The sequence below is a fragment of the Fusarium oxysporum genome, chromosome 7 (assembly GCF_000149955.1).
Source record: "Fusarium oxysporum f. sp. lycopersici 4287 chromosome 7, whole genome shotgun sequence".
In the NCBI taxonomy this organism is placed as follows: Eukaryota; Fungi; Ascomycota; class Sordariomycetes; order Hypocreales; family Nectriaceae; genus Fusarium; species Fusarium oxysporum.
The window spans coordinates 2,917,235-2,932,556 of NC_030992.1; the positions used below are offsets into that span (position 1 = coordinate 2,917,235).

Sequence of the window (15,322 nt, forward strand, 5' to 3'; positions counted from 1 at the left end):
CACGAAATGACGAGATGGAAGGAACCACTTAAACACGGGATCAGGTGACACTGCCACGCGCAGTCGCGCCTGCAAGGGTTTGTCGCGTCTCCCAGCTCCGACCTCAAAGAGCTCTTTTGGGGGGCTTCAACATTTTTGGCCAAACGCTCTATGAGAAAAGGTCTTTAGTCATGACACTTTCTTACCAAGAAAATCACCCAGATGATCATATAGATCCAGAACCTCCCACGAAAAGAAGAAGGTTTTTTGCAGACCCAGGCGAACTTTCTTCAGACCCTGTCTCTCATGACCAGTCCCCACTACCGCAGCCGAAACGGTTCTTTAAAGATGAAGGCGATATCGAGGAAGAGGATGAATACAAAGATAATTTAGACGAAATACACGACGATGATCTCCCTGTAACATCTCCGTCACGGCCACCGGCGCTCCAACAGGAGTCGTCTGTCTCCTTTGATCAAGAGGCATTCGAAGCTTTCGTCGGGGACAAGGTCTCTACTGACGTTCTCTCGGCCATAAGAGACCACTGCGGAAACGATCTCGAACGAGCGGTTAATATGTACTTTGATGGAACATACAAGAAATTTGTTAAGAAGCCATCATGGAAAGCACCCTTAAGGCCTGCCTCTACCGCCAGCTCCAGTCGGTCGCCAAGCGTCCCCAACGAACGCAAGCCAAATATCAAGGCAAGCCAAAGAATGCCAAAACAACGATATATAGGAGCGTTTGGTGTTGAAGGATGGGCTACACGAAGCGGAGTTAACGTGTTGAAGCACGGCGACATCGTGAAAATCGAGCGACAAAAATTACAGCCACCCCAATCTGTCAGAGGGAAGGGAAAGGCCGGACCAGTTACACCTTCGCGAGGGTTTGCCGCCGCCGCCGCGAGGCGAGTCGATGTTATCGTGCGCTTCACCACTCAAAATGGGTCAGAAGTTGGACGGCTAGCGAAGGAGACAGCAAATTGGGTTTCAGCTCTGATCGACGAAAAGGTGTGCAAATTCGAAGGAACTGTGGTCTACGCCCCTGAGAGACTCCGAACGAACGACACGGTTTTCTTACAATTGCGATGCTCACTACTCGACTCTGCCTTCTTCAGCCGCTCATTCAAACTTGCTGACGACCGATCGGCTGCTTTCTTCGAACAGAACGAGACGAACGATGAGAAAACACTTCGACTACGACAAGTCGCACTGGTCAAATTATTTCAAGAGATCAATTTACAGCCCACTATGTCGAATTCTGCTGCCACAGATGGCCGTAAGGGGCTACTCCGAGCTGCTGAGCAGGACGAACAGAAGCAAAAGGAGGCTAAGAAGTCAAATGGGAACACAAATGGAAACGGTAAGGAAGCCGGCTCATCCCAGTCGTCCGAGACCGAGGAAGGAGAAGAGCTGGAACAGGATCAGCTTGATGCGCTGTACAAGAAGGCACAGTCCTTCGATTTTAGCACTCCTGAAGCGGAGCCAGCAGATACCTTTGCTATGACACTGCGATCATATCAGAAACAAGCGCTACACTGGATGATGGCAAAAGAGAAGGACGAGAAAAGCAACCGGGAGCCATCCATGCACCCTCTTTGGGAGGAGTACGATTGGCCATTGAAAGATGTCGATGATAAAAACGTACCTCAGGTTGAGGGACAGCCGAAGTTCTACGTCAATCCGTATTCTGGCGACTTGTCCCTTGACTTCCCAGTTCAAGAACAACATTGTCTGGGTGGTATTCTTGCCGATGAAATGGGTCTCGGCAAGACTATCCAAATGCTAAGCTTGGTGCACACGCACAGATCCGAGATCGCGCTTCAAGCTCGCCGAGCAGCTGTTGAGCTCTCGAGCGTGAATCAGCTTACCAGACTGGGCAAGAACTCAGAATCGGTGCTTGATGCGCCATGCACAACGTTGGTGGTTGCACCCATGTCGCTACTGTCGCAATGGCAAAGTGAAGCGGTGAAGGCTTCCAAGGATGGAACAATGAGGATTGAGTTATACTACGGCAACGAGAAGTCAAGCAATCTGCAGGCACTCTGCTGTGCTTCCAACGCGTCCAACGCTCCAGACCTGGTGATTACCAGTTACGGAGTTGTTCTATCCGAATTCAGTAGCATAGCTGCCAGAAACGGAGACAAGAGCTTTCACAACGGCCTCTTCTCCCTAAAGTTCTTCCGCATTATTATCGACGAGGCACACCATATCAAGAACAGGTCATCCAAGACTGCAAAGGCTTGCTACGAAATATCAGCCTACCATAGATGGGCTCTGACGGGAACTCCCATCGTCAACAAATTAGAAGATTTGTTTAGTCTTGTCAGATTCCTAGGCGTGGAACCTTGGAACAACTTTTCGTTCTGGCGAACATTTATTACTGTGCCTTTCGAATCAGGCGACTTTATGCGGGCCTTGGATGTTGTACAAACAGTCCTAGAGCCTCTCGTCCTACGACGTACAAAGGACATGAAAACACCCGACGGCAAACCGCTTGTGCTCCTACCACCTAAGCAAGTCGAAATTGTTGATGTGGAGCTATCGGAAACGGAACGAGATGTGTATAGTTACATTTTCAACAAAGCGAAACGAACGTTTTCGCAGAACGTTGAAGCGGGTACTGTCATGAAAGCCTTTACCACCATCTTTGCACAGATCCTGCGTCTTCGCCAATCTTGCTGTCATCCCATCCTCGTCCGCAATCGTGATATTGTGGCAGATGAAGAAGAAGCTGGAGCTGCTGCTGATGCCGCTGCTGGACTGGCAGATGATATGGACCTTGAGTCGCTTATCACTTCCTTCACGGCAGAGACAGATGAGGCTTCGAAGGAGACTAACCAGACCTTCGGTGCTCATGCCTTGGAACAGATACGTGATGAGGCTGAGAATGAATGCCCTCTATGTTTTGAAGAGCCGATGAATGTTCAGACCGTGACTGGGTGTTGGCACTCTGCGTGTAAAAAGTGCTTGCTTGATTATATCAAGCATCAGACTGGCAAGGGCGAAGTGCCTCGGTGTTTCAGTTGTCGTGAGCCGATCAACAAACGTGACCTGTTTGAGGTCGTTCGACACGACGATGACCCTGATATGATGATGTCGAAGAATCCTAAGATCAGCCTGCAACGAGTTGGTGTTAATGCTTCTTCAGCAAAGGTGGTTGCACTGATGTCTGAATTGCGGAGTCTGAGACGAGAACATCCCAAGATGAAGTCTGTGGTGTTCTCCCAGTTCACGTCTTTTCTTAGCCTTATCGAGCCTGCTCTCACTCGTGCGAACATCAAGTTCCTGCGACTTGACGGATCTATGGCCCAGAAAGCTCGAGCGGCTGTACTTAACGAGTTCACCGAGAGAAAAGGGTTCACGATCCTATTGCTAAGTTTGCGTGCTGGAGGTGTCGGGTTAAATCTGACGAGCGCTGGCCGAGTATTCATGATGGATCCCTGGTGGAGTTTTGCAGTCGAGGCTCAGGCCATCGATCGAGTACACAGAATGGGACAAGAGTCGGAAGTACAAGTCAAGAGATTTGTGGTCAAGGAAAGTGTGGAAGAGCGGATGCTGAAGGTCCAGGAGCGGAAGAAGTTCATGTGAGTTTTACTGATGGTGAGAGTATCAGAGCGCAACTAACCTTTGAAACAGAGCAACCTCTTTGGGCATGATGAGTGATGAAGAGAAAAAGCTCCAACGTATCGAAGATATCAAGGAGCTATTGAGCTAGTAGCTGCGCATATATCTGCTGCATGCATTGCTTGGTTTATTTCTGCATATTTCTCATTGCTAGACATGATGGCTGTGGCATGAATGCATTCGCAAGGCGTCTGGGACATAAATGGGATACGAACAATAGTATAGAGGGCATTAAAATAGCAGGCAGCCTGTTTGACAAGATATTCTAGGTCATGGCAAGGCCTCAAGGAGTCTGGTTGGCTGGGTTCGAAGTTGGGATCAGAAAACACCAGCATCTGATGAACAAGTCTGACATGGAGTCAATCACGATAGTTTAGGCATTTAAAAAATACATGAAACTTAATCATCTCTTCTAGTCATGTCTTTATATTTTGAGGAACAAGACGATCATTTGGTACTGACTTTTGGTCATGGTGATGTCTCAGCGCGGTCATGTTCCTGCATTGCCGCAATGGGCGCGTGACCAAAGGCCCTATGAATGTATCATCCTCAGTCTCAACCATCACGAACCTGACGCGACTCACCTGACTTGGAACCTCATGGGTACAAAATCACCGTAATATTCAACTTTGACATATTTAAATACTCCAGAGTCAGCCGGGTGGCTGCTGTCACTGTGGGAGTGTTGTGTCATAGAGTATACATATATAGGCGACTGCATATCCGCTACACAAGCCGTTCGCCTGGTTAAACTGCACTTTCTCTCTATTCTTCACTCTCTTTGTTAGCGTTCTTTGAGCATATTTACAACCTGGATAACCCTTCGTTAAGGTCTGGAGAAGTAGTCGAGGGACAAAGCAACGGCGTTGCTGCAGCTCACGACTCGATCTCTCAAAAGGACCCAGAGATCAAGCAAGAGTTTGAGGACGAGCTAGAAGAGACACAAGTTGGTGAGATTGAAACCGATACAAAGTCTGTACCCAAGGACAACCTTAAAGACCCAGACGACGATTACGACAGCGACGACGAGCATCATCTTTGCTCCATACTTCTCTACTTTATATCAAAGACTCTTCTGAACCATCTCAGAGACGAACCTGAAGACATACCAATGGACCGCTTTGCCGAACAGTTCTTTGGTCGTCAGGACCAGTCTTCACGCTCTCGACCTCCTGAGGATCCCAGCTTCATGGAAACATTCGCAAAGAATTTGGCCAAATCCGCTGCTAAATCTGCCGCCAGAAAAGCCATGGGTCAATCATCTTCTGAGAAACGAACTCGCGATGGCACACGAAGCGGAAACCAGATCAACCCTGAAGACTTCCGTGGTGTAGCTGAGTTCGTTCTTGGTATGCTTGGCGGCAAGAATGAACAGCCCCGAAGAGACGACGATCGCAAGAAGGATAAGAAGAGGAAGAGAGATAAAGATAAGGAGAGGAGCAGAGAAGCACCGAGGAGTAGGGATGTTGAAGATGGCGGTGAGAAATACGGATCTGATAAAGAACGTCGAAAGAGACGTCGTCACCGCGTAACCTTTGCAGAACCATACTACGAGTCTCCTCGTCCAGAAGGGACTTACTACGCCCAGCCCTACGAGCCTCGTCGCGACGATGACAAAGAAGAGCGCCGCCGTCGTCGTCGTCAACGTCGATACAAGCGCGACCTAGATCTCAAGACCCTTAAGACAGAGTTGGAGGCCATGTCGAGCACTATAATCTCTTTGAACGCAAGAGGCGCTAAACATCGGGACTGTGAGTTTTATGATCGCTTTGTGAGAAAGGGCGGAAGGTTGCAGGATGTCATCGGGAGTACGTTGGGACAGATCAGGGGGGTTATGGAGGGTGAAGTTGAGGCGGAGGAGAGAAGACGACGGAGGGATCGTAGGAGGGAGATGCGATGATATCCATTGGTACAAGGTTGAGGGTTTGTTATTTTATTGCGTCTTTGCAAACGTGTTAGGCAATCTTCTAGAATTTATATGTGTTACAACAAAGAATGTTCTCAAGTTTGATGGACTGCATAAGGAATCGGTGCTTTGCAGATGTTTGATGGGGTGCTTGTTTGCATGTACATATAGACGAGGGAGCCAGTTGGCGTTTGTAGGGAATGAAAGAAATAAACCAGTCATTGATTGTCAGTTTCAACTGGCGAGGTATGATGATGGACACGATATGTCGCTGCAATTGAGGAAGCAGGTTATTCCCTGGGTATATAGATATGCAGTCGCTTTCTTTCGTTCTGTCAATAATGCGTTATCTGTGTCATCCCCATAGACATTTTCTCATTCGCGATGCCTTCCATCAGTCTCACTCACAATTCAACAATCCTCAATCACCTTGCACCGTATATCACGACAGAAACACACACTACAAAGCCAACAACTCAAAGTTACGATCACACTCACGACTTCAAACCTCTCCTATCAAGAGCCCTTCACAAGCTTCATCGTCGAGACACAGCTCCGGAAATCATAGGGATAGTCGTCGGTTTAACTCTCCTTGCCGCTATCATCGGAGTCGGCTTATTTGTATGGAACTGGAACATCTTCAGGCAGCTCAAGGCGAGCAGGAGTCAGAGACACAACCGTCGTCGTCACTCACACCGTCGACGTCATATCATAGGACATTTCAACGCAAGTGTCGAAGATGACCCTGAATATGTCGAGCTTGAGTCTCGTGAACTTCATCACCGCCATGGAGTCCGTCACCACCCTAACTGCCGACATCACAGGCTTCACCACGGACATCGACATCGTTCAGGCCCTCGAAGACCGGAGCCGATATTTCAGATGCCCAATCCCTGTCATCTACATCCACTTCACCCACCGAATGAGATGGATGCACCTCAGATACATGATGGACTGAACAATCCTTTCATGTTTGGACATCGCTGGCATAGGCGGGATAGGGATGTTGTTTCTGTTTGTTAGACCACTGCGCATGAATAGCAATAGACTGTATGATATACTGGGAAGAGACAATAAAGAAGCTTATGAATATCTAGAAGACGGGCTAATAGAATACAAATGATACGATACATGAATCCAACTACACAAACATGATGCCCTGGGACTCTACTTTCCGAAGTCAAAGAACGAAGCACTAATACACTCAAAGGATACACATGAAATAGAGAATTCTAAACATAAGTTAGCCTCATTCTCATGTATGTGAAAGTATGAGGACAGTATTCACTTACCAAAAGGCAGGGCTTCTCCCCCTGCTACCCATCTGCCGGCTTATCAGGTGGAGGCGGAGGTGCATCATCCGCAGGAGCAGCACTCCTATCGGAATGTCTCGAGCCTCCACTACTCATCGATTTATGCCTCCTGTGATGATGGTGGTGGTGATGATGATGCCGGCGATGTTTCTTCTTCCTAAAAGTAAACCGTGCAGATCTGTAGTAGAAGTACAAAAAGGTGATGACAATGGCCAGGAATGCAGCAAGGGTAAAGCCCACAATGAGTCCAATCTTGATGTTGTTATTCGTAGTTGGGTTATCAGAGAATTGTCTCCTTATAAGAGTGGGATATGGGCTAATATGACTGAAGGGCTTCGTGAGTGGATGAAGAATGGCTGGGGATCCATGGCGTCGGGCAGCCTGCAGGTGAGGCGAGGATGTAGGGATATACATTAAATCTCACAGATCTCAAGCAGAATAGAGTCAAAACATTGATACAAAAGTGCAAAAGGGGGCGTCTAACGACACCAAGATCAGCAAAACATGATGCAGGACAATATTCTTATCTCTTGGGATGAGGCCTGAAGAGATGGATATTTAAGTTTACGTCTACGATAACAGGATCAGGCAGAAATATGGCAATTGAACATGGTGTGAGAGAGATGTTTCTTGAGGAACGACATGAAGGAGGGATGCATGCATATAGGCGCTGCAGCCCGACGAGTGTAGTGAGAGTAAGACGTGCATTCATGTCCCAATCAACGGGTTCCGAGGCGAGGTTTGTGCGGCGATGGTTACTGTTACGGTTGACTTGCGGGGGGTGAGAATGCTGTGCGATGTGAGTTGTTAGTTATGGATAAAAGGAGGTAGATGTGCGTGGTGAGAACAGAGAGTTGTATGACATGATATGAGGCTATGAAGATGTTACTTGTTGTGATATTAGACAGATTGTGCTTGATCTAGCAGCAGAAAGGCTGAAACATATACATGACTATACAAAGTTGAATAGTAAATGAATGAAAAGAGGAACAAGAACCAAAAGTTATCTGCCGTGGCTTCAATGCCAACGCATCAATCGACCATTTGAGGCATTCGATCAACGTCTCGTTACCAATCGTACGACACCATTCAACGATGCATGCACGTTGTATCACTAAAGAATACATGATTGGATATGTCAGAATGTAACATGATATCAATCAAGTACCAAGAACCTGGAGAAGTACACATTGATCGTGTTGACATCACGTCACTCTACCCATGAAAAGCCATAGTCTAGAGCTGAAGCCATAGCCAAAGAAGGGTCATGGCGCATGATGATCGTATTTGCTTTTTCCTGAGGCTCAACTAACGCCAGCATAACCTCCAATATCATTCTGCATTAATTCACTATTTCTTTCTTCTCTCTGATCCAAAGGTTGAGCGTTTTTCTACTTACCCCTGTCAACCCCCCATGACAATGTTCAGGGGATGGAAACCGCCTCACTTACACGACAGACAGGGCCATGACTCGGCTGAGTGGATCATCATGAGCACTTGACAAGGAGTTTACCATACTATCAGATCGCTTATTATTAGCTACAGCAGTAGACACTATCCTATCGGCACTAATCCGTGTATTCCGGGCATAGTCTCCGCTATATTCGTTAGTTGATCGACGGAGGGGAAATGACCCAAGTTGGCTCTGAGAGGGCTGAGTCTTAGAGGGCTGAGGATGTATTGACCACCTGTTCGTTGGCAGACATGATGCAACGGATAGATACATGCATTTACGATGCTCTACAGTATCCAGTGCTGATCAACACGACCAGAATCAACGGCTCATCAGCTCTAGAATCATAAGACACGTTTAAACTGAACCCCCCGCTTAATTATTGACCGTACAGGTAGTATTGGGGCACTATATACGAGTCAAAGCGCAGTTCCCACCTCTGCTCTCCTCACTTTCAGTCCAGGTCCAGATTGCCGAGAAGCAGCACGCACGCATTGCATTACCTGACCTGCAAGAGTTAAGCCCCTCCATAGACTATTCAATCATAAAAAGTCTCGTTCTTCCTCTCAGCTCAGCTCACTCTCTCTATAAATCATCAATCTTCAACATATCAGCTCCACACGTGGTTCTGTGGCTTGCTATAACCCCCACGTGTCATCACCAACCTCTTGTATCGCGTGTTGATCACTACGATATACATATACATACAGTATAACCATAACCATAAGGGTATTCACCTTTATGGTTACTCATCGATCACTTTATCATGAAACATAACAACAACGTCAGACTTCTCGCTGTTCTCGCAGACCCAGAATCAGACGAGAAGAGCGAGTATCGCTTCCTCGTCGACGGCGCTCACGTAAGATACGTCACACTAGACGGGGGTCTCATAGACCCTGAACATCGCACATACGAGCCAAAACTCCTCCCTCAACTCCCTGTATTTCCTCCCGGGGACTGGAACGAGGGCCGTGTCGGAAAGGACGGGCATACAGGGAAGCCTTTCTTCTGCGAGACGAGAAGAAGCAGTTTGCCTGGAATTGGAAATGTCTGGCATGATGTTATGATAGATCATCTTGAGCTCCGCCAATCGAGCGTGTGCGCCAAACACTCTATCGTGTATCGCATCCTTCCTCTAAGACACCGGTACTGGCAAAGTTTGCGCAGTTTCCATGGGAGATTCCTTACTTCGCTGCTGAGACGACTTCGTACGAATGGATTCACGGTCAAGGCATCGGTCCTGAGTTTCTCGGTCATATTCACGAGAACGGGCGAGTCATTGGTTTCCTCCTCGAAGAGATTCACAATGCTCGGACTGCAGAACCTGAAGATCTCGCCGCATGCCAGCGAAGTCTGCAAAAACTGCATGATCTGGGTATTGTACATGGCGATATCAACAAGCACAACTTCCTCATCAGACAAGACGGCGATGCTGTCCTCATCGACTTCGAGACAGCCTACAAGTGCACAGATCCAGATATACTAGATGAAGAGTATCGACATGTCAAAGAGAGTCTGGAAGATACATCAGGGCGTGGAGGAGCAGGTATGGCGAGCGATTCAAGTTCAGATTAAATGGGTTATGGGTATACGGATCACAGTACAACATAGTACCACATGTGCAACAGGTTTTCATCACGAATAACAGGCGTTATCTTTTTCTGATACCAGGGTATACAACAAATGTCAATTTATCTTATTGACTAATAAACAAGAATTCTTTTTGCAAAAAAAAAAAAAAAAAGTGCCCGATTTCCAAGGGTCTATCAAGCCCGAGAAACACCAAAAGCGCCATCAAGAAGAAGAAATAGTACAGTGAACATCGCCGAGCTTAGTTCAGGAGGATCTGCTGCACATACTGGGGTCCGAACAAAGGCTCGCCGAACGCAGAGCCAGGAAGAGTAGCGACAGGCTTCTCAGCAAGCTTGCCATCAGCACCTCGCTGAAGAGCAACGAGACCGCTGGTACCGTTCTGGTTACCAACAAAGACGTGCTTAGCAGTTCGGCTGAAGCTCATCATACGGGGGAGGAGGCCACCAGATGAGACGGTATCGGCATAAGTGAGAGTTCCGCACTCAGCGATGGTGAAGCGAGCGATAGAGTCGGTCTCGTTTCCGGACAGACGGTTGGAGATGTAAACGTCCTTGTTGTTAGGAGCGAGAAGGATCTCACCAACAGCAGCGGTCTTGGGGTCCTTAGCAGGAGCGTCCTTGCCGTAGGTAGAAATAGACTGGTGGTGCTTGAAGGCAAGGGTGTTCTCCTCGTAGGAGACAGAGTAGACGAGGGCCTGGTTGCTCAGCTCACAAGCAACGATGTAGTGAGTAGCCTTCTTTCCACCACGAGGGTAGAAGACACCATGTCGAGGACCGCAGCCAGGCTCAACAGGAATGTTCTTTGCGATCTTGTAAGCATCATCCTTGGAGTCGATGATGACAACAGAGTCAGTGCCGAGATCGTTGACGGCAAAGTAGCGACCAGAAGGGTCAAGGTTAGCCTGATGAGGGTGAGAAGCAGCCTGGCGCTCCTTATCAGGGCCAAGCTTTCCAGGAGACTTGAGAGTCTTGACGAACTCCAGGCCACCCTTCTGAGTGTTCCAAACATCAATGGTACCATTTCCATAAGCAGCACCAACGAGACGTGTTTTATCCGAGTTGAACTCAAGATGAACAACGCCGACACTTCCGGCCTTCTTGGTCTTGAGGGTAAGCTTATTAGCCTCGAGATCAAGATTGAAGAGTCTCAGCTCATCAGAGTTCTCGTCAACGGCGTAGAGCAAGTTGGGGTCATAGTAGGCCATCCATGAGTTACCGCCCTCGATCTCCTGGTTCAGAGTGAGCTCGAACTTGCCCGTCTTGGGGCTGAAGTCGGCGACGTAGATGTGGCCAGAGTTTCCGAGAAGGATGCGCGCAGCAGCGGATGAAGATGCTGAGGCAGTGGGGTATGAGCTGCGTGCAATGTTAGGAAGCGCAGAGGCAGATGTGGCGAGAGTGGCCAAGAGGCCAGCGATAGTGTACTTCATATTGTTGTGTGAAGCGTGTTTTGTTTTGTGTTGTTTCGTTTCGTTTCAAAGTCGTAGTAGTAGTAGTAGTAGTAGTAGTAGTAGTAGTAGTAGTAGTAGTAGTAGTAGTAGTAGTAGTAGTAGTAGTAGTAGTAGTAGTAGTAGTATACTGCAATAGCGATCGACAATCAATATCGAATGGGGTATCAAAAGCTGAAAAAGCCAGAAAGTCTATAAAAGAAACAGGAACCAGTCCAATCTTTTTAAGAATTGAAAAAAAAAAAGTATAAACGTAATCGTGTGTAATTTTAATGAAGGGAGGCTGATGTTAGCAAAAAGGATTGCGGCTGTGAGAAATAGAGTGACCAAGGATCAATGGCTGGGGGTTGAGCATATATAGCTACAGATGTAAGCCTCAGCCTCAAAAGACCTAGACCAGGTAGTGAACCATTCTCACAAAGGACTGCGATCCATGCAGATGCACAGTCACTGGAACAAGAGAAATCCCCTCAAAAGAGCAACCTTGTCAAGCCTTGTTTACTGGCGAAAAGGCGAGCATCCCATTCCATTCAGTGGAGGCGCAGCGTCAGTGATTGGAAGAACAGCGATCAACTGCTGATCAGGGGTAATGAGAAAAAAAAAGGTAATGTAGGGGCTGTGCTACAGTGGCTGTAGGGCTGTTAGCCAGTGAATGTTCACGGCAACATGAAACGAAACGGATACCACAGTCAGCAAACACACCCGTCGAGTTTCACCACTGATCCTCCCCCCATAACAATTGGCTCAGAGCATAGCGACTCCAGCGCTTCGAGCTGAGATGCAGGGGGTTCGCGTTTATAGGAGACCGCCAAGATGAGAAGGGATTGGATCAGCGGTAAAAAGCAAACGCTCAGCCCTTGCGGCCTTTTTTTCTTCGACCCGATAGCTTGAGGTCAAATGATGCCATGCTCAGAGTAGGGCTGAATTGGTTGGCCATTCTCTGAGGCCATGGTTTGTCTCGATCCTCAACGCTTTGACTAACGGTTATGCTTATTCTCTTTGCTTTTACTGGCAGGTCGAGTTGTCATTACTTTCACTAACTAATCCTTCGCTTGCACGTGAGATTTTAATACCTGTCATCTTAACACGGATGTCCTCATCATGCCATCAAATCCGAAGGAGTCTGTCTGACCCAGTCTCTCTACTCAATCCCAAACATACATCTTCTCCATAACCAGGCGCATAGACCAGATGATCACATATTTAAATAACCAAGCCGCCCAGTATTCTTCACATGCCATCACATGCACAGCAAGCAAAATACCTCATTTAAAGAAGCCCATGCAAAACCATTTACCATTATTGTCCCTCTACTAACAGAATATGGACACATGAAAGAGAAGAAATTACATACAAAATCTCAATGCCCACCGTCATGAAATACTAAACAGGAAACGTGCGGTGAGATGCTATATAAGAGCGGTAAGAAAAAAGAGAGGTTAATGGGAGGAGTCGCAGGACGGACATCAAACGCCATCATCATTGACTACAGCCAGAACAGAGCACCACCGGCGATGATAATGGCCAGAGCACTTGCGCCGTTCCGTGTGCCAGCGTTGGAACCCTTTCCATCATCTGAGCTGCTGCTGCTGCTGCTCGAGCTAGAGCTCGAGCTGGCGCAGTCTTGGTTGAAGCTGTTGGTCTCACAGTTGGTGGTGTCAGCGGGCTCAGTATCATCTGTGCTGCCGTCAGGGTTGCCCTTGGGGGTACTGCCAGAACCGGAGCCAGAGCTGCTGTCATCGCTGCTATCGTCTCCGTGGTCGTTGGAAGGCGCGCCGCTGCTGCCGCCAGGAATAGTGGCAGGCTCATCGTCGTCGTCGTTGTCCTTATCCTTGTCCTTGCTATCTTTGCTGTCCTTATCGTCCTTGTCATCGTCCTTGCTATCCTTCTTCTTGTCCTCCTTCTTTCCCTTGTCCATGTCCTCACCAGTGGCCATCAGAGAAGCAATGGTGTGTCTCTTGTCACCGTCGACAATGGTGTCGTTGGTGCCAGCAGCATCCTTGTACCAGTAGCTAGTACCCGAGTTGGAGCCAGGACCAGACTTGGCATTGAAACATTGGATCTCAACATCGGAGAAGGTAGCAAAGTAGTAACCACTCTTCTGGATATCGGGAGCATCCCAGTCGATAGGACCTCCAGCCCATGCTACAGTACCTTCGGCATTACCCTCCTTACCACCAGGCCACAGAGAAAGCTGCACGCGAGAGGGTGTCTGAGGGAAGTCAAAGTTCTTAGAGGTGGCATTCCAGGTATCACTCTTCTGGAGAGTTCGGCCGAGCTTGCCATCAACCCACCACTCAATCTTGTCGGGGGTCCATCGGATTTCGTAATCGTGAAAGTTGGCAAAGGTATCAGACAGCGTAATGTTTTCGGAATTCTCGTCTATCAAAGTGTCAGCCGTGTCAGGTACAACACACCATCACGTGAGGATTCATGGCTGTGTCACGAACAAGGGGCTACCTTGTTGTGTGACACTGGGACGACTTACAGTTGGTGATGCCCTGGAAGTAATAATTGGTCTGAGCATCGCCGAGCTCTGTACCAACAAACTCATAATCGATCTCATCCTTGACGTCAGAGAAGAGAATGAAAGCAGTAATGACACCAGCACCACGGCTGGTCTTGAAGCGAGCCTTGACGTTACCATACCACATGTAGACAGTAGAAGACAGCAGAGTGCCAACACTGTCCTTGGGCATGGTAAGAAGAACGTTGTTCTGGAAAACAACAGGCTCACCCTGTGCAACCCAGTCGGCCTTTGAAGAATCACCAAGATACTTGCCGATATCGACAATTGAATCAAGGGAGTTCATCTTCATCTTGCGGTCCTCGCAAACAGGAGCGGGGACACAAGAGTCGAGGGAGAAGGACATTGTAGGATCGCAACCACCCAGGCAGTACGCACCAACACCGCATTCACCATAGGCTGATACATGTCAGATATCAGAAATCATCAACTTCGTGCAGGTAACTTACTGGAGCAGCATGGCGAGTCCTCGGGACAGTGGCTGCTGCGCGTGCACTTGACAGCAGCGACAGAGCTAGCGCCCAAAAGGGCAGCAACAACAAGAGATCGCAACATTATGAATATGAAATAGTCGAGCAAAAACAGATGTAACTGATGCTTTGATGCAAGAGCGCCCTCGAATTAGGGGTTCGGTATTATGGTATGGTCTGATCTGATCTGATCGGGATATTAAGAGTAGATAAGGCGTTGAAGTGTCGAGAACAGGTAGCGACTGCTGTTGAATCGAGTAGACACAAAAACGACAGTCGAAACAACCCAGCAAGCGAGCGACTTGGGTTGTTGTCGGTAATTAAAGGTGTATTTGCGTGGTGTTGATAGCGACCGTTTTATTAGGCTGCTGATTGACAGTTGAATCAAGCAAAAAAGGGCGATGGAATGCGGGCCGCAAAACAGTTTGCGCGTCCTCGATCCGAAAAGATTATCCCTTTTCTAGAAATCTCCCTTGAATACGCAGGACTTTCCTTCTTAACGAGAGCAGAAGGATGTCGGGCAACTCCGCAGAAAGCGAGTGTCTGGTTTAGAAATTATCGCGTAGATTCTGCGTGTGCTTTTTTCGATCGATCGGGACTCGACTGTGTGACTTGAGCGAGAGAGAAATAGCGACGAGAAAATAAAAAACGATTGATAGTGCCACCGATGTCTTCCCTTGGGTTAGGAAGAAAGCAAACGATGAGCAAAACAGTGAAAAAGAAAAAGGTGGATTATCAACACCACAGACAGACAGCGAAATCTGGGGAAGGGATAGGATAGAACCAAAGGAAGAGGGATTAAAGAAGAGAAGCGAATCTCCCAAAGAAGAAGGCCGAACAGACTGGACCAGACTCCCCCCCGTACCTGTCCGTTCCCCATCAGCACTCACACACTCGCGCACTGGCAAAGCGGACCTCTCGTGCCGAGAGACACGAGACATGGCCTTTTTCGTTTAGACGCACTAACACACTAAACCACTCTGGAGATAACAGTGACTAGGCTTGAGA

At 48.0% G+C, this 15,322-nt stretch overlaps 7 protein-coding genes across 8 annotated transcripts; 4 read left to right on the plus strand and 3 right to left on the minus strand.

Annotated features, from left to right (window-relative positions):
- Nucleotides 1-84: 84 nt before the first annotated feature.
- On the plus strand, nucleotides 85-4,024 carry FOXG_10321 (DNA repair protein RAD5). The gene is made up of 2 exons (XM_018389619.1): nucleotides 85-3,565; nucleotides 3,618-4,024. Exons 1-2 carry the CDS (start codon nucleotides 171-173, stop codon nucleotides 3,694-3,696), a joined length of 3,474 nt encoding a protein of 1,157 aa, XP_018247931.1. The 5' UTR covers nucleotides 85-170; the 3' UTR covers nucleotides 3,697-4,024.
- A 161-nt stretch (nucleotides 4,025-4,185) lies between these two features.
- On the plus strand, nucleotides 4,186-5,809 carry FOXG_10322 (uncharacterized protein). Its single transcript, XM_018389620.1, has one exon. It carries the CDS (start codon nucleotides 4,717-4,719, stop codon nucleotides 5,503-5,505), a length of 789 nt encoding a protein of 262 aa, XP_018247932.1. The 5' UTR covers nucleotides 4,186-4,716; the 3' UTR covers nucleotides 5,506-5,809.
- An 86-nt stretch (nucleotides 5,810-5,895) lies between these two features.
- FOXG_20279 (uncharacterized protein) lies at nucleotides 5,896-6,534 on the plus strand (the record flags this gene model as incomplete). Its single annotated transcript, XM_018400550.1, has 1 exon — nucleotides 5,896-6,534. The coding sequence occupies one exon, from the start codon at nucleotides 5,896-5,898 to the stop codon at nucleotides 6,532-6,534; it is 639 nt and encodes a 212-aa protein (XP_018247933.1).
- On the minus strand, nucleotides 6,495-7,944 carry FOXG_20280 (uncharacterized protein). Its single transcript, XM_018400551.1, has 2 exons — nucleotides 6,804-7,944; nucleotides 6,495-6,743 (listed from the first exon to the last, which is right to left on the minus strand). Exon 1 carries the CDS (start codon nucleotides 7,236-7,238, stop codon nucleotides 6,828-6,830), a length of 411 nt encoding a protein of 136 aa, XP_018247934.1. The 5' UTR covers nucleotides 7,239-7,944; the 3' UTR covers nucleotides 6,495-6,743; nucleotides 6,804-6,827.
- A 162-nt stretch (nucleotides 7,945-8,106) lies between these two features.
- On the plus strand, nucleotides 8,107-11,365 carry FOXG_10323 (uncharacterized protein). The gene is made up of 2 exons (XM_018389621.1): nucleotides 8,107-10,684; nucleotides 10,752-11,365. Exon 1 carries the CDS (start codon nucleotides 9,044-9,046, stop codon nucleotides 9,764-9,766), a length of 723 nt encoding a protein of 240 aa, XP_018247935.1. The 5' UTR covers nucleotides 8,107-9,043; the 3' UTR covers nucleotides 9,767-10,684; nucleotides 10,752-11,365.
- On the minus strand, nucleotides 9,853-11,809 carry FOXG_10324 (uncharacterized protein). Its single transcript, XM_018389622.1, has one exon. The coding sequence runs from the start codon at nucleotides 11,297-11,299 to the stop codon at nucleotides 10,112-10,114; it is 1,188 nt and encodes a 395-aa protein (XP_018247936.1). The 5' UTR covers nucleotides 11,300-11,809; the 3' UTR covers nucleotides 9,853-10,111.
- Nucleotides 11,810-12,177: 368 nt separating this feature from the next.
- Nucleotides 12,178-15,182, minus strand: FOXG_10325 (murein transglycosylase). 2 transcript variants are annotated; one of them, XM_018389623.1, is made up of 3 exons: nucleotides 14,294-15,182; nucleotides 13,806-14,243; nucleotides 12,178-13,699 (listed from the first exon to the last, which is right to left on the minus strand). In XM_018389623.1, exons 1-3 carry the CDS (start codon nucleotides 14,397-14,399, stop codon nucleotides 12,804-12,806), a joined length of 1,440 nt encoding a protein of 479 aa, XP_018247937.1. In that variant the 5' UTR covers nucleotides 14,400-15,182; the 3' UTR covers nucleotides 12,178-12,803. The 2 variants fall into 2 exon arrangements, with proteins under 2 accessions (XP_018247937.1, XP_018247938.1); XM_018389624.1 differs by having other exon boundaries at nucleotides 13,806-15,182.
- Between the last annotated feature and the right edge of the window lie 140 nt (nucleotides 15,183-15,322).

Coding starts and splice junctions, on each gene's coding strand:
- FOXG_10321 (XM_018389619.1), top strand. CDS start 171: ATGACACTTTCTTACCAAGAAAATCACCCAGATGATCATATAGATCCA. Junction 3,566..3,617: donor CAGGAGCGGAAGAAGTTCAT/GTGAGTTTTACT, acceptor CCTTTGAAACAG/AGCAACCTCTTTGGGCATGA.
- FOXG_10322 (XM_018389620.1), top strand. CDS start 4,717: ATGGACCGCTTTGCCGAACAGTTCTTTGGTCGTCAGGACCAGTCTTCA.
- FOXG_20280 (XM_018400551.1), bottom strand. CDS start 7,238: ATGTATATCCCTACATCCTCGCCTCACCTGCAGGCTGCCCGACGCCAT.
- FOXG_10323 (XM_018389621.1), top strand. CDS start 9,044: ATGAAACATAACAACAACGTCAGACTTCTCGCTGTTCTCGCAGACCCA.
- FOXG_10324 (XM_018389622.1), bottom strand. CDS start 11,299: ATGAAGTACACTATCGCTGGCCTCTTGGCCACTCTCGCCACATCTGCC.
- FOXG_10325 (XM_018389623.1), bottom strand. CDS start 14,399: ATGTTGCGATCTCTTGTTGTTGCTGCCCTTTTGGGCGCTAGCTCTGTC. Junction 14,244..14,293: donor GGACTCGCCATGCTGCTCCA/GTAAGTTACCTG, acceptor GACATGTATCAG/CCTATGGTGAATGCGGTGTT. Junction 13,700..13,805: donor CTTCCAGGGCATCACCAACT/GTAAGTCGTCCC, acceptor ACACTTTGATAG/ACGAGAATTCCGAAAACATT.